We start from the raw sequence: 27746 nt of genomic DNA on the forward strand, positions 1-27746 counted from the left end.
TCCAGGCAAGAATATTCGAGTAGGCTGCCATTTCCTCCTCCAGTGGATCTTCCTGATCCAGGGATCAAAACCGCATCTCTTGTGTCTCCTGCATTGGCAGGTGGATTCTTTACCACTGAGCCACCTGGTATGTGTTAGTCACTCAGTCATCTTTGCGATCCCATGGACTGTAGCCTGCCAGGCTCCTCTATCCATGAGATTCTCCAGGCAGGATTACTGGAGTAGGTTGCCATTTCCTACCCCAGGGAAGCCCACCTGGTAAGCCCAAAATGAAAGCTTACTTTCTCCTTAATCGAAGACTCCTCATGGCAAAGAGAAGGGGAGAAAGAGGAAGCAGGGACAGATTTTATTTTCTTGGGCTCCAAAATCACTGTGGATAGTGACTGCAGCATGAAATTAAAAGATGCTTGCTCCTTGGAAGGAAAGCTATGACAAACCTAGACAGCATATTAAAAAGCAGAGACATAACATCATTTTGCTGACAAACCTCTATATCATCAAAACTATGGTTTTTGCAATAGTCATATATGGATGTGAGAGTTGGACCACAAAGAAGGCTGAGAACTGAAGAATTGATGCTTTCAAATTGTGGTGCTGGAGAAGACTCTTGAGAGTCCCTTGAACTGCAAGGAAATCAAATCAGTCAATCCTAAGGGAAAACAACCCTGAATATTCATTGGAAGGGCTGATGCTGAAACTGAAGCTCCACTACTTTGGCCACCTGATGCAAAGAACCAACTCATTGGAAAAGACCCTAACGCTGGGAAAGATTGAAGGCAAAAGGAGAAGAGGGCAGCAGAGGATGAGATGGTTAGATAGCATCACTGACACAATGGACATGAATCTGAGCAAACTCTGGGAGCTAATGAAGGACAGGGAAGCCTGGCGTGCTGCAGTCCATGGAGTCGCAAAGAGTCAGATGTGACTTAGTGACTAAACAACAGCAAAATCAAAGACTCCTCATCAGAATCCTCTCAACACAGAGCCCTAGATAGCTTCTCCCAGTTAATCTTAGTTGTTCTCTAGATGATACACATTAGCCATCTCTTAACCACCTGTGATGTGATTCTGGCACCGATCTGCTTTACTATCTATTCTGAGGACCAGAATCTCAGTTCCCAAACTCAAGCTTACAGGAAGAATCGCATTTAGCCTTTCCTACACATCATTTTCATTTTGAATTCTGGAGGCCTGATCCTGCTGGCTAGAGATGTAACCCCAGTCACTCATGACCAGGAGCCCTTCCTCCTAGGCAAAAATGATGCAAAGGTCCCTGGGTCTTATACCAGGTGTAGGCTTGGGGAATACCTCCAGGCTTGAGCAGTTCTGCAGACACACCACTGTCCCCAGCCTCAGTCCCTTGGTGTGTCCTACACTCTGTCTCTGTCCTGTACTGAGGTTGGAACTCTTCAGGGAGGCTAAAAATCACATAACCAGCCATTCCTCCTGGGGTCCCTGCAGAGAGACGCATGTCCCTACTGCTAGCACCACTGGAAGCCACTCTTTGCTCTGGTCTGGAGACATCGGGGTTAAAGGGGTGGTGGAGGGACAGCTTCTTTTCTCTCTTTTCCTGTTTCCTCAGGTCTCTCCCATCCTTCACCTCCCAGTATCACTGCCTCAGTGTTAGTTGCTCAGTTGTGTCTGACTCTTTGCGCCTGCATGGACTGTAGCCTGCCAGGGTCCTCTGTCCATGGAATTCTCCAGGCAAGAATACTGGAGTGGGTAGCCATGCTCTTCTCTAGAGAATCTTCCCGACCCAGGGATCTAATCCAGGTCTCCCACATTGCAGGCAGATTCTTTACCGTCTGAACCACCAGGGAAGCCCATCAATGCCTCAAGGTAGCTTTAGGAAGAAAAGCCAGGGATGGAATTATCTTTCAGACAACTCTTTCCTCCTGGCCACTGCTACCCCTGAGGGCAGAAAGTCCAGGACTACTGCCTAATTTGGGGAGAGTAAAAAAATATATATTTGGGACTAAAAACCATACACAGCCTCAACCTGAGAAATCTCCTTCCAGTAAAGAAGGCATCAAGTGTTTTCAGGGCATGATGGTGCTGTGAAAGCAAAGGCAGTAAAGTCTCCTAAGTGGAAGCTTCGCCTCGCAGGCTGGGTCTACCTTCCCTTAGACGGTTGGACTGGAGTCTGCACTGAACTTCATTCAGCTTCCCCCAAAATGCCAGTGAGAGGCTGAACAAAACACGATGCGTGGCAGCATCTTGTGCTACCAGCCCTGATGACACATCACTCAGGGTGTTCCACTCAGGTGGGAGGTGTATCACGAGTCATAATAAATGCCAACATCTGTAATGATTCATCTCTTTTACAAATGTCATCCTCACCCCCCGTTCTGCTATGTTCTCTCAAGAGGAAGTAGAGAGACTCATGGCATTTTATAGCCACTCCCAGGAAATTCCAGAGGACCCACCGAGAGGGACCCAGGTGGTCTCCAAGTGTCTCCACAGTGGGCTGCTCAAATGTACCCCTTAGAGCCAGGACAGGCACAGGCTCTAAATCACCCCCAGGATGTCAGCCTACATCAGAACACTGAACATTCTCAGGCTGTGGACAGCCACAGGTCTCTGCCTTCTCTCACTTAAACCCGGTCCTAGATGAACCGGACTTAATAGATCAGGGTTCCTAGTTAAAGTAACCGGCTTGGCCTGTCGAGTCCACGTCTTCACCTTTGAAACAGGGACTAGATTTAGGTGACATCTCAGCCCTTCCTAGGCCTGTCCCTCTGAGGTTTTCTGTAAGTGACTAGTCACTAAAAATGAGTCCATTCTTCAGCTGCCGGAAATCCTCCCTGTTTGGTCTCTCCACAGCTTGTCAGCACATGACGATCTCAGTGAGATCAGTATGGAAGGCAATGTCCCTAGGCAGGAGTCAGCATTAGGTCACCATCCGTCCAGTTCTTGGGATCCACAGGCATCTGGAGGGCTAAGTGTGGGCTAGAGGCAAACGGAGAAAAGGATGGATTCACCAGGCCATGCCGTGGCACTGTCCTCAGGGAATCACAGCATCCCAGAGCCCGACCAATGACCCAGTCTGAGAGTTTGCAGGAGCATGGAGCACAGAATGCTGCGTCAGGCTTCTTGCATCCACACCACCTGGGAGCTTACATAGAGATTCTGATTCTGTGGGCCTGCAGTGGTACCTGGGAATCTGATTTTTCAAACCTTCAGGTGGCTCTGATGCAAGATACTAATGTATCCTTCCCAGAGAGGAAATTTTCTGTCTTCCACACACGAGGGTGTTGGCAGCCTGCCCACACCTCTGTACTTGCAGCATCTTATTTTCCCTGCACGTAAAAGCCCTCTCCCTTAGTAAGAATTCTATATACTGTCATTATTTGGCTCAGAGAAGCTAAGCAACTGGCCCTGGGTGGCCCAGCAAAGTGGATGCAGAATCGGGACCAGAAGCAGGTCCTCCTGCCTCCAGGTAAGTGCCATCAGAATCAACCAGCTGGGCTGGCGCGCCTGCTCTGTGCCTGGGCCCTAGCCGCCTGGCCAGCTCCACAGCACAGGAGGCTGTTGATGCAAACTGACAGCTCTGATCCGCCGAAGGCGCCCGCTTCCAGCTCAGCCTCTAATAATAGCTCTTCCTCGGAATTCCTCCCGTCTTGGTGGGAACGGAATATTTAGACATATCAAAGATTCTTTCCCCTTCTTTCATCGAACCAACAGTGATATGAAAGGAATACAATGAAAAGACAGGTCTCTGTGACAAGCTTCAGAGAGCAGCCAGTTCCCTGACAGCCCTCAAGACTCCCATTGACTCCGTGCTCCTCTGATGGGAGTCAGCATGGGTACATCATAATAACACCTTCCACGTCTGTGGCGCTATTGTGGGGTTTTCGCCAGTGCTTTCACAGGCGTTACCTTATTGAGCCTGCAAAGCAGGCGGGAGGCGGGCAGGGCAGGGATCCTTCTCCCCAGTTTACAAATGAGAAAATTGCTGTGCAGAGAGGTTAAGTGACTTGCCTAAGGTCACACAGCAAGGGAGTTGCTAATCATGGCATCCTCACAGCCGAGGGACTCTGGAAGGCACTGGATCTTACATGGCCGTCCCTGGAAGATGCAAGAGGGCCTCCACTGGTTGGTGGGCCCTGCCTGTCCCCCCACCTCCTCTCTCCTTCATATTCCCTCCCTACCCTGCACTCAAGTTACACAGAATTCCTCTCAGTGCTTCCAAACCTGACATCCTTTCAACACTTCGGTGTCTTTGCACTTTTTGTTCTCTCCACTGAACACAACCTCCTTGCTTCCTCTCCCCCATCCATATGACCAGCTTCTCCTTGTCTTTCTGCACTTAGCTCCAGCACTACTGCCTCCTCCAGGGAGCCTGCCCTGATGTCCACCTTGCTGAGCCAGGTGCCACCTGCCCTGGGCATATCTGTATCATGCTCTATCATCACCAGCAACCTCAGTATCTCTCTCACGAAACCGTGAACCCCCTTCATCAGTTTACTCAGGCTGGCATTACAAAGTACCACAGACTGGGTGGCTTAAACAATAGACACTTATCTTCTCATCATTTTGGAGGCTGGAAGTCCAAGGTGCCAATGGAGTTGGTTTCTGATGAGAGCTCCCTGCATGGCTTATAGCCAACACCTTCTCCCTTCTCACGGGGCCTCTTCTCTGTGTGCTCTTGGGAAGAGAGATCTCGGGTTTGTCCTCCTATTCTTATAAGGACATCAGACCTATCTGATTAGGGCCCCACCCTTATAACCTCATTTAACTTTAATTACCATATTAAAGGTCCCATCTCCAGATATAGTCACATGGCCAGTGGGTGGGGGCAGGGGTAAGGGGGGGGGACACTTAATTCAGTCTGTAACAACCAGGTCTGCCTCTTCTTTCAAGGAGACAGTGTCTAGCCAGGGCGTGGCCAACATGTGTGTGTGTGCACTTGTGTTCAGTCGTGTCCAACTCTTTTGCGATCTCATGGACTATAGCCCACCAGGCTTCTCTGTCCATGGAATTTCCCAGGCAAGAATACTGGAGTAGGTTGCCATTTCCTACTCCAGGGGATCTTCCTGACCCAGGGATCGTTCCCACATCTCTTGTGTCTCCTGCATTGGCAGCTGGGTTTTTTACCACTAGAGCCACCTGAGAAGCCCCTATGTGGGGAAGGCCAACGTGAGGGCTAGACATATGTCCCCTGCAGGAGTCCCTGTTTACAAGTGCCTGACATGTCACCCATCTGCTGGACCCTCCCCCCAAGATGGAAAACTCACCATTTCATTCTTGTCAACTCTATCATGACTCTGAGATAAAGCAAGAATAGATATGGAGATAAGAGGTTAAAAATGATAACATGTACCTACAAAGCCCACTTATTCCTATTAGAGTCATCAAAAAAGTCCATCCCTCATTCCCAGTATTTGAAAATAACATCATTCTACCCCTGAGTCTTTGTTGTTTTGGGCTTATCACCTCTAAGCTACCCAACTGCTCAGCAAGTGTCTACCCCAACCATCCTCTGACCCCCATCCCAGGTAAGTGCATGGGGTCTGCACAGGACCAGAAAGAATCACCACCTCTGGAGGCCCTTCTTCCTCACTGCCAAGAATAAACTGCAGACCCTGCCTGCAGGGCCAGGCCTCAGAGATGATCCGTCTGTTCCCCTGTTTAGTGACAAACTGGTACAAAGATCAGCACAGATGCCTCCTCCTCCAGGAACTGCTCCTGATTGCCTCTGCAGTGCTCCCAGGACAGCAGTAACCCATTCTCATATGTAGCACATATTCCACCCTAGTGTATATTTTTCCAGTCACCTGCCCCACCACTGAAGTCCCATGAGGGCAGAGTCTGTGTCACGTTCATCTCTGCCTCCAACACCTAGCCTACTTGGGAGGTCTGCATGGAACCACACTTCCTGCTGTAGGAGGCTGCCCCCTTGTCAAGGGCGTGGGCAGGAATGGCCCCTGGAGAAGTCACATGGGCTGCCTTCCCATCCAGCTTTCCAAACCCAGGCAACACCTGGAACCTCACTACTTAGCCACTGCTGAATTTAAACAAATACTCCAAGAGATAATGGTTAATTTCACAGAACCGTGAGTGGAGGCTGTTAAAATGTTAATATTATTTAAATGGTTTTACATTTTCGACAGTTTGAGCTGCAAATATAAATGTTTTCTGTGCTTTCCACAGAGCTGAGCTCACAAAAATGATTGATGAGGCACCGAATATGGAATTTCCCACTTTAAATTAAGAAATGCAACGTGAGGGTGATGAGAAAAATACTACCCACTATATGCAGCCCCGTGTGGCTCCAGAGGCCAAACTCCTTAGCATGGGGCCCGGGCCAGGTCACTTGTTCCTTTGGTCACAGTGGGCTCCTCACTTCATCTCCCTGGACCTGATGTCCTCATCTGGAGATGAAAACTATGTCTACCAGCATACCATTCCAAAGATTCCATCATGGGCTCACATATAGCAGTGTTGGGTGTTTCTCTCACTGTTATCAGAGCTCACCACAATGACCACGGGGGTACTGTCTTATTCCCAGTCTTTACAGTGTATGCACAGTCACAGACCCAGAATTAGAGGTGCCTTTCCGACATTAAAGCCAGTGCTCTTGGGACTTCCTTGGTGGTCCAATGGTTAAGAGTCTGCCTTCCAGTGTAAGGTACATGGGTTTGATCCCCAGTTGGGGAACTAGGATCACACATACTGCAGGGCAACTAAGCCTGTGTGTGGCAAGTATAGAGCCTGTGCACCACAAGTAGAGAGAAGCCCACGTGCTACAAGTAAGACCCGATGATGCAGCCAATAGATAAATAAATACATTTTTTAAAAGAGCCAGTGCTCTTAACTGTCATGTAAAATAGAATTAAAAGTGTCTGCATGCAATAGTGACAACTATTAATTAGTAAATGGTGATCTGCTCCCCTCTCTAGGTCCCACCTCCCTCACCTCCACACCCCAACATTCCAAACTCTTAGTGAGACCCTCCGCTTCACCACATCATAAAACCTCAGTCTGCCAGTTCTAACTCTGGCTAGATCCAAAGGAGGGATGAGCTAAGGATGGGAGACAGCCTGCGGGCAGCATGGAGAAACTGCCAGGCCTAGTGCTGTGCTATCTTTTATGCTCCTGGTCAGTCCAGTCCTCAACGCCCTCTTGATTGCAGAGCCCAGCCTGTCAGTCCCACCTTCAACTCTCAGAGAAGCTTCCAGCCTGGCCCTGGTCTCATGCCCAAGGGGGACGCCTGGGTTCCCTGCTCAGTCCCAGAAAGAGCCCTGTTTCATCCTCTGCCAAGCCCAGCACAGGGCTAGGCACTTGTATAACCATTGTGTCCAGGGCCTCTCTCCACCAGGTCCCAGCAAAGGAGTTACTACTATTATTTCTGTGTTGCATATTATCAAACTGCGGCTGGGAGAGGCTAAACCCAAGAACACACAGCTTGTAAACAGGGGGGTCTGGTGATTTTTCATTTTGTTTTATTAACTTTCATTGAAGTATAGTTGCTTTACAATGTTGTGTTAGTTACTACTGTATAGCAAAGTGGGTCAGCCATATTTATACATATATCCCCTCTTTTTTGGATTTCCTTCCCATTTAGGTCACCACACAGCGTAGAGTTCCCTGAGCTATACAGTAGGTTCTCATTAGTGATCTATTTTATACATAGTAGTGTATACATGTCAATCCCAATCTTTCAATTCATCTCACCCTCCCTTCCCCTTTTGGGGTCTGGTTTAAACTCCAAAACTCCATATTGCCTCCTCCTGCTGGGATGGCCCCTGGGTCTGAGCCCCTGACCTGTGCCACACTGTCAGGGCCCGACCGTAGCCCTATCAGTCATCATTCATTCATTCATCACATGAGTCGTTCATTCATGTAGTGCCTACTACAGAGCAGGCCCCTTGCTAAACCCCAAGGGGACACTGGCAGGGGCGCACTCACAACCTCCCTGCATCTGACAGTCAATAGAGGGTGACAACCAAGCAGGGAAGCAATTGGGACAGTGTGGATTGTGCCACAATGGAGGGAAGAACATGAAAGGGCCCCTTAAGCCCAGGCTGGCAAATCAGGGAAGGCTCCCTAGAAGAAATACCATCTAAGCTGAGATTTGAATAATAGGCAGGAATTATCCAGGCAGTGAGGCGTGAGATGGTGCACCCACTGAGAGCAAAGCAGGAGCAGAGACCTCAGCATGAGCCTGAGGTGTGGGCAGAGGCAAGCGGAAGAGGGGCCTGGAGAGCTGAGCAGCCCTGCAAGTCTGGCCAAGTAAGATGTGTGGGCTCTACCCCAAGGTGGGTTCAGGTTTTTAAGCAGAGGGGTGAGGAGCAGATGTGGGGTCCAGAGCACATCTGGACCTGTCTGGCTCCAGTGGGGAGAAGAAACGGAACCTGAAGATGAGGCCAAGGACCAGCAGGGGCTGGAGCAGTCCCCAGGAGCAGCCGTGATATGCGAAAGGGGGCTGGCTTAAGGATTAAAGAAAACTCAGCAGGAGGAGCTGAGAGACTGCGGACTGACTGAACTGGGGACCAGGGGTGAGGGAGGTGCCAGGAGAAGCCCAGTTCGGGCTGCAGTAACTGAGGGGAGGGAGGGACAGGACCCCACCAACCACAGAGGCTGTCCTGCGGCTCATCCAATGCTGGGATCCTCCACTGGGCACTGAGTGGAGTGCCCACCCAGTGGAGTATCCACCCAGGGCACTCTGACCTTCAGGCTCATCCCCCACCTCCCTGCTGAGCTCCTGTCCTCCCAGCCATCCCCAAGTAGAGAAGGGGTGAGGGGAGGTACTGGATTCACACGCCGGGGCCCAGTGTGGCTCCAGCACCCCTACAGTAACAAACCTTCCAACGCCAGGCTCCACATTTAACGAAGAGCAATGATAAGTGTGCCTTTCGGTGGTGGGAGGGGTGGGGTTTCGGGGAGATGAACTACAGAAGGTGCTCTGGTCTGCTCAGCGCACTGAGCATTCAGTAGATGGTGCTCTTGTTATCATCAGGGCTCAGTCAACCCTGAAGCTCCTCCTTGGGCCCCTGTAGAGGGGAAGAGGTGGTCACGGGCACCTGGCCATGGCCATGTCCCCTTTCTCCCTCCCCGCTTCCCATACGTCGGCCGTGAAGGCAGAAGCCCCACTTTGGGAGCAGGTCAGGAAGGCAGACAGAGGCAGGCGGCCGTGATGGATGGCTTTCGGCAGCTCTGCGATGCGTCAAATGTTTAATGGAAGTCAGCGGAGTGAGCCAGCCCTTCCCGCAGCACGGGGCGCGGGTCTGGGGGCCTCCTCGCCTGCTTTGCTGATGTTCCCTGACGTTCTGGGAGCACAGAAGGCACTTAGGTGCTTTGCTGAGGAGGGAGGGAATACCAAATGAAGCTGAGACCTCGACAAGGACACGTTCCTTCAGGATAGGAGAGGGGAGCTGGGGGAGGCGCCCTCAAAGGCAAGAAAGAAACTCTGATGCCAGACGCTTGGGTTCCCCTCTTCCTTGGCTTCTTCATCTCTAAAATAAGGATGATAATAATAATAATAATAACCCCTACATTGCAGGGCTGCAGTAGGGTTAAATGTGGAAATACATACAAAGAACTAGAACAGCCCCTAGCATATAGTAGGTGCTCAATCAGAGCTAGCTTTAATAACAGGGGAAAGAAACAGGTGTGAGGTGCTCCAGGCCATGTCCTGCTCTACAGCTGACTTGCTGTGTGACCCTGAGTAAGTTCCCTGCCCTCTCTGGGCCTAGGTTTCTTCACTCTAGACTGGGGTGTTGGTCCACCAGGGCCCCTCCAGGGCTTTAAGGCTCCTCTTTGCACACAATCAAGGCCACACTTGCCTATGACCAACAGGAACTCACGCACTAGGGCTCAGAGTGGCTCACCCAGAGGGCCTTCTCAATTCTGGTTGCCTCTAAGGCGAACTCAGCCTCTGATGAGCAGCCGTGCCCAGATGGTGAAAAGGAATAAAGAAAGGAGGCATTGACTTCCATCATCCCCCACCCTCCTCTCCCTTCCCCTCCCTACAGGCTGGCTGCCTGACCCTCCCTCTTGCTCATTCTTACCCTCAAACCTTTCTCTACACCCCTTGTTCCTCTGATCCCCAGGTCCTTCCCACCCTTCAGTCCACACCTCCTCCAGGCAGCCTTCTAGCTCAAGCTGACGCTCCTCTCCCTGGCCCCTCCTAGGACAGGTGAAGTAGGGCAGGATTGGGCAGAAGAGAGTGAGGCAAGGTGGGCCAGAGCTGTTGACCAGAAGTGACACACCAGAACCAGAGCCAGGGGTTATGTCTGACAAGCCTTGCGTCAAGACGGGACACTCCATTACAATATGGTAATCGCTGTCCTGTGTAGGGCACAGACTCCCTGCCAGGCCCTAACAACCCACTCAGATGAGTTTATGGGCAGAGGAGGAAAACTGAGGCTCTGAGGGAGTAAGTTGCATGTGGATTAGAAAGTTAGTAAGTGGCAGAACCAGGATTCTCACCAAAGCCATCAGGTCCAGGCCCACCCCGTTAAACACAGTACCAGGCTCCCCGGCCTCTCCTCAGGACCCACAAGGAACCACAGTGGGAAGCTTAGAAACACAGTTGGTCCAGGAGGCAGATCTGTGAGCTCAAGCACAGGACTCGGTCAAGCCATGCCCACCCTCCTTGCTGGGCCTGTTTTTATGAGGGAAATTTTTTTCACTGGGTCTTAACGACCACTCCACCTCTGACTGGAGCAATGTATTGCTGGTGTGATGAACTTAGCAGGCACTCAGAGATGTTTCCAAAAGTGTGACAAGCAAGGCTTCCGGACGCCAGGAAGCCCCGTGGGACACAGCAGTCTCCACCAAAGACCCCCTTCTCTCCCACCCATGACAACAAACCGAGTACCACCCTGGCCCTAAGGTGGTTTTCTGAGAACCACAGACTCTCCCACCTGCTCCATGGAGGCCCCCGGCACTGGGGGTGGGGGTTCACCCCTTGAGTAGCTGATTTCTAATAGCCAACTTCAATTCTCTTTTTTTCCTCCTCTGGCACCTCTCTTTCCCTCAGTAAATAGCCCTAAGCTGGCTGTCCTGATAAACTGGGGGCTTGGGGACTTTCTTCAAGTGCCTTGTAAATGGAAGCGTCTCAGGCCGACAGCTCTCAGTGTTCAATGAGATTATATTTCTTATTTAAATAGCTGATTGGAGGATTGGTTTCAAAGTAAGATGCCGTCTGCCGGTGGCCTTCTCCAGGCTCCCGGGGAGAAGCAATATTGTGTGGCATTGTGCAGCGGTGGGAGCCTCTCCTTCGAGCTCCTGCTCCCATTCAGATGCCTCCAGGATGGGCGGGGGGTGGGGAGGGGAGCTGGGGGTAGGGGATAAAAGCCTCCTGGTTTGGGGAGCTGGAGATTATGCCTTTCATTCGAGAGCGCCTTCTCCAGGGCTCCCCACCATGCTGGGTACCAGTTGTCTCCCCCCTCAAAGCGGCAGGGAGATAAAAGGCAATGCGTTGGCTTCATCCCACCTCTGGGGAGAGCTCAAATCAGCCTTTTGTCAGCAGAGGATAAGCACCACCATTTTAGGAAGGGTTGTTGTTCAGCTGCTCTGCTAGAAGGGTTCATGCAGGCTCTCCCCCGCCTTCCCGTGCCATGGTTTCCCTGCTCTGAGTGGGGGCCCAGGGAAGCTGGTACATGCTTTCTAATTGAGTGCCCACACCCACCAGCCCTGAGGCGGGTGGCATCATCTTGGGTAGCAGGCAATCCCGGGACCATAGGGAAGGGCGAGGATTGCACCAGATCGAATTCTGCCTGAACTGTGCCTTGCAGACCCCACGAGGGCCTGAGCTCTTTGCTTAGAGCAAATTTGCAGTTAATTGTGTGTCAGAATAACGTATTAGAAACAGCAGCGTCTGGACCATGTGCAATTCCTCTCTTTTCAAGCCTTTGTCTGCCCAGGGCTGGAGGAGCTTGTCAGGGCATCTTTGAGACAGGCTGGTGGCACCCCTGCCCCCATCAAAAGCAGCCCCAGAATCGCAGTGACTGTCCCAGAGCCCCAGGCAAGATAAAAGACCAGTGGTGGCCTTGAAGGATGCCCGGCTCTGTCCGTGAGGCCAGGCAGGGCCAGAGATCTTCCGGCAGCTGCGGCGCCAAGGCAGGCAGTTTGGTATTCCAGGCACATCCGGTGTCTCGTGCATCCAGGGACTGCAATCAGGTAGCTTATGGGGATGCAAGTCACATCGCCTGGACCATTGCCGCAGTGAACTGATTCATGCTGCTTCTTTGAGGCGGGGAGAAGGGACAGCAGGGCCCAGAGACGAACCAGCCTGGCTTTATTATATGGCTGCTGTTTTCAAGCTGGAATATTCCAACCTCCCCTGTTCCCTCTCTTTCTGCCGAGCCGGCTCTAGATGTCTACCTGCAAAGACAGTTCTCACTCTGGCCCTTGGCTCTGGCTGAACAATGGCATTATGCAATGCATAAAGAGTACCCAGGCAACGGAGACAGGCACAGCTGAACTCACTCAGTGCCCAGTGGCTTTTGAACGCCCCTGCATTCAGCCTTTATCCCCAGTAGCCTGGGCCTCCCTACGCTTTGTTCCCCGGCCCTCCCCATCACAAGCTTCCCTTGGTTTCTACACAGGTCTGCAATGGAGATGATGGCCATGAAATGAGGGGCACAAAGGAACCAGGAGACAAGTGTGCTCTCTGACTGGGAAAGACTCCTAGAGGTGGGGAAGGAGACCTGGGATTTTGTCTCAGTTTTGCCATCAACTCACCAAGTGGCCTTGGCAAAGTCCCTTCCAAGCTCTGAGCTTCAAGTCTGTGTCTGCAAATAAGAGAAATGGGAACAGAGTTTCAGAACGGCTTTTCCAACTCTGACTATGATTCAGATTCACATATCTCAGTGGCTTTGTTCTGGCATCAATTATTGATAACAAATGATTCTCTGTTGTATCAATGATATTCTCCTGGATTGTGACCTTAAGGCCAGGCCACCGGTCAGGAAAGTCAATGAATGAAGTAAGCCAGGTGACCCCCATGGCACACAGGTGCCTACCTGCCCTGTCCGGAGCAGCAGCCACTGCTTGACTCCAGCTTGGAGCTGCCTTATAGGGAAAAAAAGCCCAGTCTTATGAGGTCTTCCAATTTTTTTAAAAGGAAACCAGAAACATAGACGTTTTAGGCAAAATGTCATAATTTTTAAATGTTAGCTCAATTTCTTGCCGACCCTAGCAGGTCAAACAAAGTCCCTACTAGGGACTTATCTGCTTGATAGGCTTTCAGATTGTAAAGTCAGGGCCTGACATGGCAACTGGGTAGCAGGGGCAGCATCACGTTGTGGAATGTGCTATTCCTGGAACCGGACGGATTACACTGGGCAAAGATATCCTTTATGTTTTAAGAAAAAAGAGAAGGGTGGAGAAGAGAAATCAAACTGAACCTGGTACCTTCAGATCTCCTGCCATCTAACACCCAGGCTGACCCCAGCCTGGCTCCTCCCTATGGAGCCTGCCAAATTTCACCACATCACTGCCCATGCCACTCACCCCAGTAGGACCGGACGATGCACTTAGATTCCTGGCACCCACACCTCTGTGTGGCCAAGGAAGTGATTCCACCACCTGAGTTCCTACCTGCTCATCCAGACACTAACTTCCTGCACTCCGGGGTCTTAGTTTCTGAATCCTGCCTTCCTGATGCAAGTGCCACTCCCCAGCAGGGAACACCTCCAAGCAAAGTCACAGGAGGACCTTAGCACCTGGAAGGGACTACAGAAGAGTTTCAAGCAGACCTCTGCCCAGGGAATCCCAAACTGGCTGTGATGTGCCATCAACTCAGCATATAAAAATACATTCTGAGGAAGAGATGCCACATCTTAATAACATACCTGGTGGTCTCTGAAGCCACAAGTTCATATTATTTCAACACGTATTGAACAACTAATACTTGCTGGCAGTGAGGAAAAACATTAGGTACAAGGAGTTCCTTGAGGGCCAGGAGAAAAGACAGACGCATACACACGTTCAGTTAGAGAACAACCAGGAAGCAGGCAATCTGGGGCTAAATGCAGCCGTCTTCTCTGTTGATGGAGGGATCATTATATTACAGCACCAGACTTGCTGTCAAAAACATCTTCACCAGTGAAAGTGAAGTGAAAGTGAAGTCGCTCAGTAGTGTCCAACTCTTTGCGACCCTGTGGACTGTAGCTTACCAGGCTCCTCTCTCCATGGGATTCTCCAGGCAAGAATACTGGAGTGGGTTGTCATTTCCTTCTCCAGGGGATCTTCCCAACCCAGGGATTGAATCCGGGTCTCCTGCATTGCAGGCAGACGCTTTAACCTCTGAGCCACCAGGGACACAGCATTAATATGAGGCACGAGGCTGACTTCTTACTCACCACTGAAACATGAAATCAAAAAGCCTCTGTAGCACAAGAAGGTGAGAGGAGAAGCAGGCGATATTGATGTTCTCTAAATAGACATGTTAGAGAATGGTATGGCAACCCATTCCAGTGTTCTTGCCTGGAGAATCCCATGGACAGAGGAGGCTGGTGGGCTACAGTCCGTGGGGTCACAAAGAGTCGGACGCGACTGAAGCAACTTAGCACAAATAGACATGTGGAGGTACAAGAAGGGTGCCCCTCCCCACAAAAAAGACACCAGTGGGAGCAAAGAAGGGGTGTATGTAGAAAGTGGAAGGGCTTGGACAGTCCATTGGGTGAGCAGTCTCCAACTCCAGGGTCATTCATGCTGACTGGAGTGGTGGGAACATGGAAGGAGAGAGTTCAAACAAAAAAATAAATAATAAATAAGAGAGATCAACTAGGGCCCAATCATGATGGACTGTAAGCCAACAGAAGGGTTTGCATTTTATTCTGTAAGCAATAGGGAGCCAGTGAATGTTCATTGAAGGAGAGATTCCATCAGCATTGAGTTTCAGAATGAGTCTCCACATGATATATGAGAGCAGACTGGCAGCTAGGAGTGTGGCCAGGAGATGGAAACAACAGGTCAGGGAGCAGGATGACAGCCTGAACCAGGACAGTGAAGATGGGATGGAGAAGAGGAGACAGATGTCATAAATGATACAGAGAAATAATCCAAACAGCTTGGTAATGGTTGGACACTGGTGATAACAAAGATGCCTGCAATGTTGGGGAGGATGATGGTGGCACCCTCAGAAGGAGGAGGAAGAACAGGTTTGGAGGGAGAAGAGAACGGTTGCAGACCCATGCTCTGGTTGGATGATTAGTCAAAGACCAGTGAGCAACCTCAGGGCTTGGCTGCATCAGTTAGAGGGCCCTAGAGTGGTATGGAACTGGAGGGTACTGGGCAGAGGAATTCCCAAGGGGGTGCCATGGGGGAGTCATCATCCCACCAACACTCCCTATGTGAGCCCCAGTTTCTAGGGGCCTGCAAAACCAAACTCTGAGCACCTATGGGTACTGTCAATATTTGCCTGGTTAAGAGCCCCAACTAGAGACTCAGCAACAGCTCCTCCACACACAGTAATCGGCATCTTTCACGGGGGCTTAGGGGAAACCATCTCAAGTGATATCACTTCACTCTCAGCACTTAACATTTCCAAGACACTCCACAGGCAGTAGCTAATTAGTCCTTGAGTCTGTTTAGCCCCCAAAAGAACTCCCAGAGGCCCCACTTGTACCCCACAGGAGGGGAGTTTCACACTCTCTGAAGCTCAGGATACCCAGCTTTGAGAAGACAGCCTTGCAGACAGCCACTCGCCTACTCCCTTGCCTGCTGGTAATTCAAACAGCTGCCAGGCACACAGCAAGAGACCCTGTGAGAAGAGGTTCTCACTGTGGCAGATGCTTCCCGGGAAAGAGACAGGAAGACAAAGAGAGACATAGGAGACTACCGTCGACCCAGCTCAGCCCCTACTAGGTACCCTCCCTGTGCACTTTGTTTTTCATTCAGCGTATTTAGTGACTGCTCAGTCAATCCTCAAAACGGCCCTGTGATAGAGACATCTGTCTTAGGCTGGATTCCCCTCAGGAGTCCCTGAGACAAGGATTCAAGAGCAAGTAGTTTATTCGGGATGTGATTCCAGGAACCACCCATGTGAGAGAGGGAAAGAGAAACAAGAAAGGGACAGAAGCCAATAGACGGCATGTCATGGAGCACACCATTCCTGCAGGCAAGTGAGGCTCCATTCTACAGAGAACACCACAGTCGTCCCACTGAGGGGTCAGGGAGCTAGGGGATTTATCCTCAGCTCCCACCAATCATGGGTGCATTAACACCCCACCACATTCAGCCCACGCCAGGTGTGTGCTCAGATCAACCCCTTAGCCAGATACCCCCAAGTGCTTGCCTCAGACGCAGCCAGGTCGGAGTGCCCAGGGACATGAACCAAGTTTCAGCAGCACCTGTTACAATACCACTATTCCTATTTTCATAGATGAAGAATTCAAGGCTCAAAAATGGACCTACTTGGCCAAGGTCACACAATGAGACACTGATGGAGCCCAAACATGAACAGTTTGCCTCCAAAGTCTTGGTCTTTTCCACTGTCTTCCAGGTCTAGCTTTCCTCTTCTCCCCTCTTCCTCTTCATCCCAGAGACATAAAACAAGGGACAGGCCTGTCGGCTGGCAATGTTCCCTCTCTCTGAACTAGCCTATCAAACAACTCTTTCCAGCAGCTTTCCCTGAGATAAAGGCTTGATGACAGATCTGCCTGTTGACAAAATCTGGAACAAAGCAGGCATCTTTTCTTAGCAGCATCTATTCCTCCCTTAATTCATTTGATAATGTTGTGCAATGCAGACTTGCAGGGTTTCAAAGATCTGTAAGTTCCCCATGCTGATGCCACAGCTCATGCTCCCGGTTTGTGCTTTGTTTTCCCCTGTGCAGACCAGTGGTGAGTATCTATCACCAGTTGGAGGGTTAGATTTGGCAGGAGAGATTTCTATGCATTTTGGAGATTCATTTGCCAAGCACCAAGGACTGCAGTCAAGTGTTGAGGGGAGCAGACAACCTGGCAATCATGAGCCGAACCCTCTTTGGTAGGTGGTTCTCTCTAACACTGAGAAGAAAAGCAGCATTTCTTTGCTTTCACAGCCCAGAACACACTGTCTTCTCATCCCCCCATTAGCACTGTCCCATCAGGGTCCAGCCCAGGAGGGAAGCTGGGGCTCAAGGAAGTGGTGGGTGGCCAGAGAGAAAGAAGGGACAAGGGATGCCCCATAAGGCAGGGCACATACTTAGCCTGGCTACAAGCATTGGCAGTAGGTAAGGATGACCAGCAATGAGAATCAAGTGGGGCCAGCTACAGGTAATGGGCAAGAGGGTTATCAGAAGTCTCAGACAGGGGAATAGGCAGAGATCTGGCAGACAGGCAGGTAGGCACAGTAACCATCCTCTTTCAAAGGGATGCCAACATGGTTTATACTGCTGTCTAGAGGCAATTGTTAAATTTTCAGGAAGTCTACCAGTAGTTGTTAAACACGGCCATTAGCAAAAATCAAATTATATAAACTACAATTAAATTATATTAAGAACAAAGATAAAAGGTACTCAAAACTTATTCCTTCCTACTTATTTTACTATGTCTTACTATCCTCTATATTGTTGAGTTTATTTATATTGATTATATCTGTATTATGGAAATTCTATATCATCATGGCTACTGTGGTTCTCTTGAAATGAACCATGTTGGTAGTCTTTACACCATGGAATTTGGCAAATATTATTAACAAAAATTGGGTCTCTTTTTTTTCTCCTGAAAAGCCTGTGTGCACTAGCATTTATCAGCACACTACTGGCATTTGCTACCCTAAATCAAGCAGTTCCTCTCTACCTGGCATCATGCTAGACATCTCACGTTTGTCATGTGACAGCCTGGGCAGCACACACCTGTATGGCATGTGGGTTGTTACAATATCAAACACTCTCATTTGGGTTGGTAAACAACTGCTGTCCCATAGACAGCCAGTGAGAATCTGCTGTATGACTCAGGGAGTTCCAACCAGTGCTCTGTGACAACCTAGAAGGGTGGGATGAGGATGGAAGGTGGGAGGGAGGTTCAAGAGAGAGGGGACGTATGCATACCTATGGCTGATTCATGTTAATGCGTGGCAGAAATGAGCACAACATTGTAAAGCAATTATCCTTCAGTTAAAAATAAATAAATTAAAAAAAATAGTAACTTCTGCCCCAGGGCCCCTGGTGTGTTCCTTCCATCCTAGCCACCAGCCCCTCCCCTGAGGCCACTAACGATTACTGCCAGAGCCTTTTCTAGCACTAGCTGATAGCCATTGTTCATGCACTACAAGTTGGTAGTATTTTTACCATAATCTGTGTTTATAACTATCCTGTAAGTTAGGTATTATTATCACCCTTGTTCTATAGATGAGGAAATTGAAGCTCTGAGAAAAAACCCAACTCACTCAGAGTCACACAGCTAGCTCAAAACAGAGCCCAGATGAAGCTTAAGTGGGCCTGAGCCCAGCCAGAGTTCCCAACCACAAGACAGGACCATTCCTCATCAGCATGGAAGTCTGAAGGCTAGTGGCCCAGGCTGGGCTCCAAATCCTAGGAGACTCATAGAGTGAGCTGAAGCCTCAGCTCAGGTTAGCTGTGCAGGGCCCTGGATTCAGAGGGCAAGGGAGAGACCCAGTTCATAAAACAGCGGCCCTTGTCTCATAGACAAAGTAAACCCTTGTTATTAGAATTGCACAGCATGCCAGAGAGGGCCCTACTAGCAAGGATGTTCTTGAGGTGAGAGCTCAGAGATCCAGCCAGGAACTCCTGAGGTCTCAAGACAAGACTTGCCTAAGAGGCCAGGGTGGCTCAAGAGGCCTCACAGCTGAGCCACTAGACACCCCTTCCTCCCCTCCCCTTCCCTTTCTCTCCTCCCCTACCCTTCCCTTCTGTGCCCAACCTGAGTCCTTGAACAGTGAATATGAAACACCATGACTGCCCTCAGGAAGCTTACATTCTCAGCTAAGGAGAAGCTGCACATCTGTATAAAAGCTAAATATTTGATGAACACAGCACAGGTGAGGTCACACAGCCCATGTCACAGCTGAGAGACAACAGGAAAGCTTCCAGATACCCTTCTCTGTTGTTAGACATGTCACCTATTGGGTGACACAAAGGTTTTCTATTACTTCACTTCTCAGACATAATGTATAGCATGACCAACTCAATGGGCATGAATCTGAGCAAACTCCAGAGATAGTGAAGGACAGGGAAGCCAGGCATGCTACAGTCCATGGGATCACAAAGAATCAGACATGACTTGGTGACTCAACAACAATTGTAAGAGTGAATCACCACATTAGCAGTTTTCTGAAGGAAAAACATGTGCTTTATGTGACAATTACAAGAGCCACTCTGATTTCAGAAATGCACATTGTAAGATAGAAAATTATATCCTCATGCTCCAAGGTCACTTGGACAAAGGATACAGCAAAGAGCCAGTCTCGTCAAAGCTCCCCTTGAGGTTCAGTCGTTCAGTCATTCGAAGAATATTTCTTGAGAGCCCAGTACTGGGGACACCACATAGAGTGGAAAATGCAGGCTTGCTCCCTGCAAGACCTCCAGCCAAGTGGAGGACAGTCATCACATTAGTAAGCCAAACAAATAAAAACGCACTTATAAATAGAAATACACTCTAAGAAAGTACTGGATTCTGTGAGAGAAGTTAAAAAGCAAGGACCCCCTGCAACAGGTAGTCGGGGAGGATTGAGTAGGGAGGGTGGCCCAAGGAGAGGGATGGCTGTGATGAGAGAGTCTGGTGTGCACGTGGTATGGAAAGAAAGCCAGTCCAGGGAGCACAGAGTGTGGGAAGGGAGCTAGTACGTGGCACAGAGCAAGGCCAGAGCAGCTACAGCTGTATCAGCCATGCAAGGGGTTTTGATTTTAATCCGAGCACAACTAGAACTTAGATAAAAGTTTTATGCAGAAAAGTGACCCATGCTGATGTAGGTTTCAGACGGACTGTCTGGGCCCTGGATTGAGAATAGAACCATTGGGGGGGGGGCTTCCTTGGTAATCCAGCAGTTAAGACTCTGTGATTTCAATGCAAGGGGTGGAGGTTCTATCCCTGGTCAGGGAACATGCTGTGCAGCCAAAGAAATTTTTTTTAATTAAAAATTTTTATTAAAAAAATTTTTTTAAAAATAGACCTGGTGGGGATGATGGGAAGGGTTGACATGGGAAACCCAGGGACAAGGCTATTCCAGTGATCCAGGAAAGCAATGGTATGCCTGGGACTAGGGTCCTGGCTATTGAGGAGAAGCTTGATTCAAGATTTGGAGAGAGCCAAGAGTATGTTGTGATTGTGTATGCGGGAGAGGAGGAAGCTTTCGTGGGCATTGCCCTTGAGTAGCTGGAGTTGCTGGTGGGGGAGGGCGGCTTCCCTAGTGACTCAGATGGTAAAGAATCCACCTGCAATATGGGAGACCTGGGTTCGATCCCTGGGTTGGGAAGATCCTCTGAGGGAGGGCGTGGCAACCCACTCCAGTATTCTTGCCTGGAGAATCCTATGGACAGAGGAGACTGGAGGGCTACAGTCCATGAGGTCACAAAGAGTCAGACACAACTAAGCAACTAAGCATAGCACAGCACAAAGAGATACTAGCATGTACACACCCACTTCTTATCTGAGGGGAGGTGAAAAAACTGCCAGGACAAGAATGGTAGAAGCCTTGTCAAGTATGAACAGAGCCTGAGAGAGCAGGTACTGATGCTGAACTGAACCTTTCTTATTTGTTTTCTCATCGCAAGAAACACAATCAATGATCTGAGTGGTAATATATAAAACAGATGCTGCATGAGTATACAAGATGAAAAAAACCCCAAGTTTGTTGTCGTCTTGGAAGGCTTCATGGAGGAGACAATTTCTCCTCTAGCTGTAGAAGGACAAATAGATTCTAAATAGGTGAAGTGGATTGGGAAGGCACGACCTGCCTAGGGGACAGTGAAGGAAAAGTAGGCAAATGCAAAATAGGGAGACATTGGAACTAGTATCCCTGTCTATCTCTTCCCTGTTGCCTGGACAGGACAGCAGCTTTCTCAGGCTGCTTTACCTGATCTAGGGAATGCTGGTAGAGTGCTATTCTCCCTTTCTTCTTCTTCTTTTTTTTTTTGATTGTTCTGGGTCTTTGTTGCTGCATGCGTACTTTCTCTAGTTGCAGAGAGCAGGGACTGCTCTCTGGTTGCCGTTTGTGGGCTTCTCATTGCAGTGACATCTGTTGTTGCAGAGCCCAGACTCTAGGTGTGTGGGCCTCAGTAGTAGCAGCTTGTAGGCTTGGTAGCTGCAGCTACCCTAGCTGCCTCTAGTGCGTGGACTACTGTGGCCCACAGGCTTAGTTGTTCCAATGCATGTGGAATCCTCCTATACCAGAGATTGAACCCGTGTCCCCTACATTGATAGGTGGATTCTTAACCACTGTACCATCAGGGAAGTCTTCCTTCTCTTTTTAAAACAGCATTATTAAGATGTGTGCGTGTGCACACACCCTAAGTTGCTTCAGTCGTATCCGACTCTTTGCGACACTGTGGACCATATGCTGCTGCTAAGTTGCATCAGTCGTGTCCGACTCTTCGCGACCCCATGGACTGTAGCCCACCAGGCTCCTCCGTCCATGGGATTCTCCAGGCAAGAGTACTGGAGTAGGCTACCATTGCCTTCTCCGTGTGGACCATATATTGACATACAATAAACTGCACATAATTAAATTCTAATCAGTTTTGACGTGTGTAGACACCAGGAAATGATCACTGAAATTCAGATAATGAACATATTCATCCCCTCCAGAAATTTCCTTCTGCCTCTCTCCACTGGCCCCTGTCCTCATCCCCCCGCACTACCAATCTGCTTTCTCTCACTATCAATTCATTTGCATTTTTAGAATTTTATTTAAATGAAATCATATAGTATTACACTTTTTTCCTGACTTCTTCCACTCAGCCTATTTTGAAACTCATCCATGTCACAGCATGTATCAACAGTTTGTTCCTGGGACTCCCTTGGCAGTCCAGTGGCTAAGACTCTGTACTCCCAATGCAGGGGGCCTGAGCTTGATTCCTAGTCAGGGATCTAGATCCCACATACCACAACTAAGACTTGGAGCAGTCAAATTAATAAATATATATTTTTTAATAGTTCATTCCCTTTTATTACTGAGTAGTATTCCATTGTATGGACACACCCCTCATGATACACCTGTTAGTCTGCTAAAGGATATTGGGTTGTTTTCAGACTGGGGCTATTACAAACAAAACTGCTATGAGCAACTGTATACAAGTCTTTTTGTGGACACGTGCTTTCTTTTCTCTTGGGTAAATAGCTAGCTGTGGACTGACTGGACCACATAGTAAGCGTCCATTCAACTTTATAAGAAACCATCAAGCTGTTTTCCAAAATGTTGTAGCATTTTACTTCCTACCAGCAGCATATGAGTTTCAGGTCCCTCACATCACCAACACTTGGTGTGGTCAATCTTTTTCATTTTAGCCACTCTAAAAGTGTGTAATAATACTTCATTGTGGTTTTAATTTGCATTTCCTAATGACTAATGATGTTGAGCATCTTTTCATGTGCTTATTACCCATTTGCATATCTTATTCAGTGAAATGTCTACTTAAATCTTTCGTCTATTTTTATTTGGTTTGTCTCATTATTATTGAAAGTTCTTTGTATGTTATAGACACAAGTCCTTCATAAGATACATTATTTGCACTGATTTTCTCTGTCTGTGACTTGCTTTTATAATTCTCTTGACAGTATCACTCAAAGAGCAGAAGTTTTTAATTTTGATTAAGTACAATTTATTACTGTTTTTCTTTCATGAATTGTGCTTTCAGTGTCATATTGAAGAACTCTGCCTAAACAGAGATTACAAAGACTTCTGTTTTCTTCTAGAAAGCCTATAGTTTTAGGTTTTATATTTATCATCCATTTTGAGCTAATTTTTTGTACATGGTGCAAGTTATGGGTCAAAGTTCATTTTTTTATGGATATCCAATTGTACCAGGCTTTCCTGGTAGCTCAGCTAGTAAAGAATCCACCTCCAATGCAAGAGACCCAGGTTTGATTCCTAGGTTGAGAAGATCCCCTGGAGAAGGGATAGACTATCCACTCCATTATTATTTGACTTCCCTGGTGGCTCAGATGGTAAAGAATTTGCCTGCAATGTTGGAGACCTGGGTTCAATCCCTGGGTTGGGAAATCCCCTGGAGGAGGACATGGCAACCCACTCCAGTATTCTTGCCTGGAGAATCCCCATGGACAGAGCAGCCTGGCGGGCTACAGTCCATGGGGTCGCAAAGAGTTGGATATGACTGAGTGACTAAGCACAGCACATCCAATTGTACCAGCACCACTTGTTTAAAAAAGAAAAAGGCTATTCTTTCTCTGAGTAAATTGTCTTTGCACTTTTGTCACAAATCAGTTGTCCACATATATGTAGGACTACTTATGCACTTCCAATTCCATTCCATTGATCTATTTGTCAGTCTTGATGCCAATAGCACACTGTCTTGATTACTATAGCTTAATAATATGCCTTAAAATCAGGCAGTGTTAGTTCCTCCAACTTCCTTCATTTTCAAAATTGTTTGGTTATTCTAAGTCCTTTTCATTTCCATATGAATTGAAGAATCAGCTTGCCAGTTTCTACAATTTCTATGCTACTGCCCTCCTCCTCCTTGTCCTTGAACCATTTGACAAGAAAACAAACAGGAAAGAGACTGAGGTGGAGTTGGTGCCACAGCTCCGAACAAAGCAAGAACTCAGGAAGACTGACTGCATTGAAGGAATGCTCTCCCAGTCTCCAAGACAGAACAAGGGTGGTTTTGTGCTTCAAACAAAGCATCCCAGGGTCAAAGGTCATGGACAGAAGAGCTCTCCATAGCCTGTCCCCTCCCTCTGGGCACAGGGCATTTCTTCTTGTTCCTCCACTAGAACACTCTCTCTTCTGCTCTGGTCTTTCCTGGTTGTTTGGTGTGGTTTCTGGCCCTGAGGAGCTCCCAGGCTGTCAGCTTCTACATCTGGGTAACCATGGAGTCCAGAACAGAAAAAAATGAGCCCTCAGTAGACACCAAGGGGAAACGATAGAAAGAAAAGTAAATGGGCGTGTGCACTGGGAAATCCAAAGGAATAACAATTGCTAGGCATTGCTTCAGTAGCTTTAAAGGCAGTTTAGAGAGTTCTGTAGAAACAATAATAGCTACTACATAGGATAAGCTATGCTTTGTGCTAAACTTTGCTCTCCATAATCTTTTCATTCAGTCCTTAAAACATCCAGTAAGCGAGGAGTATAATTACACCCATTTTCCAAATGAATCGAGACCTAGAGAGGTTGAATAACTTGCCTCAGCCATTGCTTGCAAGTAGCAGAATCAGAACAAGCATCCAGGTCTGTCCAATTCTAAGGCCCACACTCTAAACTGAACCCCAGGATGATTCTGCCTTTAGGGATGAGGAATGGAAAAGCCTCATAGATGTGTACAGTCAGATTAGCATGATTTAATAAGCTGCTACTATGAGCCAGGACTGTACTCAGGACCATCTGACATAGCCATATGTGACATGCATGCAGGGAAGATGACTGACTCTCCTCTAGACACCTTGGGAAGCCACACCCTGACCAGAAAGGGGAGGCCTTCCATGACAGATTTGAAAACAGAAAGGAAAGACCTAGGGGTGCCAGTGTCTTGTGGAAGAGGGTAATCTGGCAGTCTTCACCCCTGGAGGCTTCTTGAACTGGCTTAAGCACAAAAGAGGGTTCATGGCACTGGGCGGGCAGAGATGCGGTAGCTTTATGCACCAGGGGAGTCACTCTCAGCAGGTTCTTTCCAGACGGCAGCTGTGTGCCACCCACACCTCCAGGGTTAATTTCCCCTGCTCAAAAACCTCTCTCAAAGAGTTCCAGCAAAAATTTCAAGTCAGACTCTTATTGACTCAAGTAGGATCTTTCTGCTTCCCTGGTGGCTTAGACGGTAAAGAATCTGCCTGCAATGCAGGAGATCTGGGTTTGATCCCTGGGTCAAGAAGATTCCCTGGAGAAGGAAATGGCTACCCACCCCAGTACTCTTGCCTGGAGAATTCTATGGACAGAGGAGCCTGAGGGGCTAAAGTTCACAGGGTCACAAACAGTAGGACACCACTGAGCGACTAACACCTTCAGGATCATTCTAGAACCTATCCATGTGACACTACTGGATCAGTTCTGAAGTTCCATGTCACTCCTGAGTCACTGGATGAGAACCAACTCAGTTAATCCACCTTGCCAGGGAACAGAAGAGTAAAAGAGCCCTGAAGGAAAGTGGAGGTTCCTTTGCCAGAAGATGGTCGGTGCAGCAGGCAGAACAACAGATGTGCACTCTGACCTCTCCCAGACTCAAATGTCCAGGGCAGTCCCGCCCAGCCCACAAGGCATCAACCCATAACACTGTGTTTGCCTTGCTGGGCTCCCCTTCTGTTATGGATCTTCACAAACTCAGAAACGTGTCTACTTCCAGCTGCTGAATCCTCCTCCTTGTCCTCTTCCAGACAATGAAGTCCAAGCTCTGGCACCTACATCTTTCTTAAAGCACGGCCTTCTTTCTGCTTTAATGGTGATCCTATTTCAGATTTATACATGCCTGTCCTCCATACATAGAAATTGTGTGTCTTCTCCCAGAATCTGGACCTGTAATGTGATGTGTATGACTAGCACAATGAAAAGGGAATTTGGAACTAGAAATGTCCCCAACACCTAAGCCGTATTGTCACTGTGTCCACTGTCCTCTACCCAGGAGCATGTGGAGGAGGCCAGGAAGCAACGCTTGGGTTGGCAGCTCTTTACCCCTCGCCAGATGTCTCTGCAAAATCACTCTTTGTCCCAGGTTCCAACAGGCCTGAGGGGCTTCTCCAAAAGCTACTGTTGGCTCCAATCAACTGGACAGTATAACACAGGACAGATGAGATCGAACCAACCTCCAGGACATCCAGGAGAGGTGACCAGGTCCCAAACTCCTGGGTCTTCTCTGGCCCACCAGTCTCTGGGCAAAGGAACACCAAACAGGGTAAGACAGACCCATCCCTCCTGGAGAGAAGCAAGTGTGTGAGATGTTTCACATGCAGCAGCAACAGCCACTGCAGCAAAAAAGGCAAGTTCAAAGGTAATTGGACGAGGAGTTTTAAGCACGGCTATTCCCGCAGCAAACTGCTTCATGAATACCCATCGGGATCTGTCCATATGGACAGCAGAAGGGCTCCTGCTGTTCTTTTGCTAATAAAAACTGTTGTGATTACATTTCCAATCCTCTCGGAATGGGGCCTCCGTGGGGCCGCAGCGCGGCGTGCCGAGAATGTGTCTTCCCGGCTAATAGGCAGCATCCCCACCCTCGGCTGGCCCCGGCCTTGAAGGGGTGCAAAAATCACCACCCTTTGGCTGCGTAAGGAAGGTACTCAGGGGAGTCTGGGACTGAACAGGTGTGTGTGTGTGTGTGTGTATCTGTGACTATGCAGTCTCATACACGCTATGCACACATGCAGGAAAATCTTAATTAACGGAACAACCTTCCATAAGTGGTTCCAGTTACTGGCATTTTCTGGTTAATTAGAGGTTACTCTGCAATTGTTTTTTTTATTTCACTCTCCTTGTGGAAGTCCATTAGTCTAGTTTCACCCCTACATTCATGCCTGAGCCCCAGCTAGTGTCTTTGTTAAGAATGGCCTCCCCTACCCTGCATTTTCTATCAAAATTCTACCTGTTCTTTCTGCTCTGAGTCAATTTGAATGCTTCCTCCTGCATGAGGCTCTCTCAGATTGCTAGCCTGAGGTGGGGAAATTTTCCTCCCCTTGGAGAATACTCTTATAAAGCACTTAACACATTCTGTTCTTCTCTGCGCCTGGAAGCTCCAGGCTCCTGTAGGTCATGTCAGGGCCTTGCCTCAGAGGCCCCAGTGCCAGTAACATAGGACTTGGGATACCGTAGGTGCACAATAACTGTTCCTTAAATGAATGAACATTCATTCTTTTTTTATACACTTAAAACTAAGATAATTTGTAAATCAACTATACTTCAATTTTTTTGAAAACTGAACATTCATTCTTGATACAATCTGAACATTTAGGGGCCTGGGATCGAGGAAAATTCAAGACCTCGATAATACTAAATATTTTTTCATTTTCAAAGACAAACTCCTGCTTTTTTCACTACTTTCTTCATTCTCACAAAATTATTGTGTTGGTGTTCATGCTCAGTCACTCAGTCATGTCTGACTCTTTGCGACCTTATGGACTGTAGCCCACCAGGCTCCTCTATCCATGGAATTCTCCAGGCAGGAATACTGGAGTGGGTTGCCATTTCCTACTCCAAAGGATTTTTCTGGCCCAGGGATCAAACCAGAGTCTCCTGCATCTCCTACATTGGCAGGCAGATTCTTTACCACTGAGCCACCCCTAATTAAAAAGCCCAATTCATTGGGTATGTATTAAAAACGTAACCTCTGCAAGTTCATTCTCTTGCCTTGGAGTCAGCACACACAAACTTACAAACATACATATGTACACACAAGTAGATGGGGCATCACTATTTTTTTTATCTCCAATATACAAAAATTCTTGTTTGCAAACATCAGTAAGAAAGCAGTTATTCACTTTCTCAAAGAGTTCTTATTTCATTTAAGGAGTCATCCCAGGGTCCCCTTCAGAGTGGGTTCTCCCACCCTATCTGAGGGTTCGTTTGTTAACATTAACTGCTTGACTACAAGGGTAAGGAAGCTTCCATTGGCTGTGGTTCTATAAACTTCACTTAAGCCTAATCAAAATGATGATGAAGCACCTCTGAGAGGACTGAATAAAGCCAAC

The 27746-nt window shown here is 48.4% G+C and overlaps 1 protein-coding gene and 1 long non-coding RNA gene across 8 annotated transcripts in view; one reads left to right on the forward strand and one right to left on the reverse strand.

Moving 5' to 3' along the window:
- The window catches only part of RPS24 (ribosomal protein S24), a 450090-nt gene that overhangs the window by 321023 nt on the left and 101321 nt on the right, over nucleotides 1-27746 (reverse strand). For 6 of the 7 annotated variants that reach the window (XM_081573816.1, XM_081573818.1, XM_081573819.1 and 3 more), the window contains one exon: nucleotides 12694-12743. In XM_081573816.1, the coding sequence (XP_081429942.1) occupies nucleotides 12732-12743 (12 nt within the window). In that variant the 3' untranslated portion in view covers nucleotides 12694-12731. Of the gene's footprint in view, nucleotides 1-5237; nucleotides 5268-12693; nucleotides 12744-27746 lie in introns of all 7 variants that reach the window. The other variant, XM_081573820.1, reaches the window with a different exon arrangement.
- On the forward strand, nucleotides 20479-26187 carry LOC145539740 (uncharacterized). Its single transcript, XR_014077923.1, has 2 exons — nucleotides 20479-20624; nucleotides 25688-26187. It is a non-coding gene; the product is annotated as an uncharacterized LOC145539740 (long non-coding RNA).

The sequence above is a fragment of the Giraffa tippelskirchi genome, chromosome 2, assembly GCF_054371585.1.
Source record: "Giraffa tippelskirchi isolate mGirTip1 chromosome 2, T2T-mGirTip1v1.2.pri, whole genome shotgun sequence".
In the NCBI taxonomy this organism is placed as follows: domain Eukaryota; kingdom Metazoa; phylum Chordata; class Mammalia; order Artiodactyla; family Giraffidae; genus Giraffa; species Giraffa tippelskirchi.